The 1,648-nt window shown below is 59.5% G+C and overlaps 1 protein-coding gene across 1 annotated transcript in view; it reads right to left on the bottom strand.

Annotated features, from left to right (window-relative positions):
• Positions 1–764: 764 nt before the first annotated feature.
• The window catches only part of LOC104542955 (pre-B-cell leukemia transcription factor 1-like), a gene marked incomplete at its 5' end in the record, with an annotated part of 29,848 nt that continues 28,964 nt past the window's right edge, over positions 765–1,648 (bottom strand). Inside the window, one exon of the mRNA XM_010187435.1 lies at positions 765–1,186. Within this exon, the coding sequence (XP_010185737.1) occupies positions 1,094–1,186 (93 nt within the window). The remainder of the gene's footprint in view (positions 1,187–1,648) is intronic.

Genomic DNA, 1,648 nt, shown 5'->3' with positions numbered 1-1,648 from the left:
TTCACTGCCTGCCTGGCACGACTTTGGGAGGGCAGGGGCCCTGCGTGGGTCCTGCCTGCACTGGGGAACCCACCTCCTCCTCTTCCACAGCACGGCACGATCCTGAAAACACGAGCCAACACCCCACAGTGCTCCCCTTGCCAGAAAAACAACTCTATCGCCGGCCTCCTTAGGTGCTGTGAGAAAACGGCCAAGGTCCCATCAACCATCAATGCCCGATCACATCAAACACTGCGGAGGGGATCAGAACCTGCCCCATCAGCGACGGCCGCTTCTCGACCACCTCTGCCTCATTTCCTCCCTCCTCTCCTCCCCTCCAACAAATGGGCAGGGAGGATGGTGGGGGTTCATCCAGCTTCAGGACGTGCAGGGGAGCACGGCAGGGAGTGGGAAGCGCCGGTGGTTTCCCTGGGGCTGGGAATGGGCCGGTATCTTTTGGAAGGAAAGGGGAGCACACCGGCTCCTTCTCCCACGTGCACAGGGGCCTGCGTCCACCCACCCCGTCACCGGCAGCGCCCAGGGACAGCTCACCGAGGCAGGGCCGGGCACGGAGAGGTGATGTGCTGGCTGTGGCCGGCAGAGGCGAGGCGGCAGCGGGGTTGCGGTGGCGTTTCCCTATGGAGAGGTAGCGTGAGAGACGGCGTGGGGGCGAGGGGGGCTGCCTGCTAGGAAAGGAGCGGGACGCGACTGAGGTACGTTTGTGGCTCCTCAGAAAGACGCCCAGCGCGAGGCCGTACACTGCTCTGGGGCTGCTTTGTGTGGCGGCAGTTGATTTTTGCTTTTCCTCCTTAAAATCCTTCTACCTGTCGACACATCCTTCGGTGGGAAGGGGTGAGGGGAAGGGAGTGGTGTTGTGGCGGTGGCAGGGAGGGGGAGGGCGGCTTCTACCCAGAAAAGAAAGGGAAGAGAGTATAAAGAAGTGTCCAGATTGGCTGAAAAAAGCATCCCGACGAAGAGAAGAGAAGAGAAGGAGTCTTCTTGTGTGTGCTGATTGGGTTCACCTCCAGTCTGACTGCTGCGGTGTTAGGAGAGGCCCCCTCCCCTCCCGCCCCCGCCGGGGCCGGCTCAGCCAGGGATGCAATTTGCTGGGAGATCAGTTGGAGGTATCAGAGTGAACACTGCCAGGGCCTTCTGTGGGGGAGGTCACCGACGACGGGGTAGTAGCGTCTTGCCAACCTCCATTAGCCTGCGGGGAGGGAGACACGGAGACGTCAGTCACCCAACGGCACACCCAGCCCTACCCAAACCACCCGTCTGCCTCGGATGTCCCCGGCCTCTCCCTCGGTGAGGGCTGATGTAGGAGGCAAAGATGTCCTCTCCAGCTTCCCCATCCCACCACAGAGCTCCATCAGTGGGATGGTGCCAGAAACAGCTCTGTCAGACACAGAGGTTTTGATAAATTGCAAGTACTCATGGAAACTCTGTCCCTTCAAAGACATGTATTTTGGCAGAAACCCTGGACTCTGATTGTTGGATGTTTTTTACACTCCAATAGGACCTTTCTCCATACAGAAGGAGGAAAATAGCAAACACCTCACTCCCAGAAACCCCACCCTGGGATGTCATCTGGACCCAGGTGCTCTGAACACACAGAACATGTGTCCTGAGGACCCCCTGAGCCATGCTGCATGTGCCCCAGCATTGCTCC

Source organism: Mesitornis unicolor, unplaced genomic scaffold, assembly GCF_000695765.1.
Source record: "Mesitornis unicolor isolate BGI_N332 unplaced genomic scaffold, ASM69576v1 scaffold25866, whole genome shotgun sequence".
Classification (NCBI taxonomy): domain Eukaryota; kingdom Metazoa; phylum Chordata; class Aves; order Mesitornithiformes; family Mesitornithidae; genus Mesitornis; species Mesitornis unicolor.
Note: the sequence above shows the minus strand (reverse complement) of the source record. Positions and strands in the feature narration are given on the sequence as shown.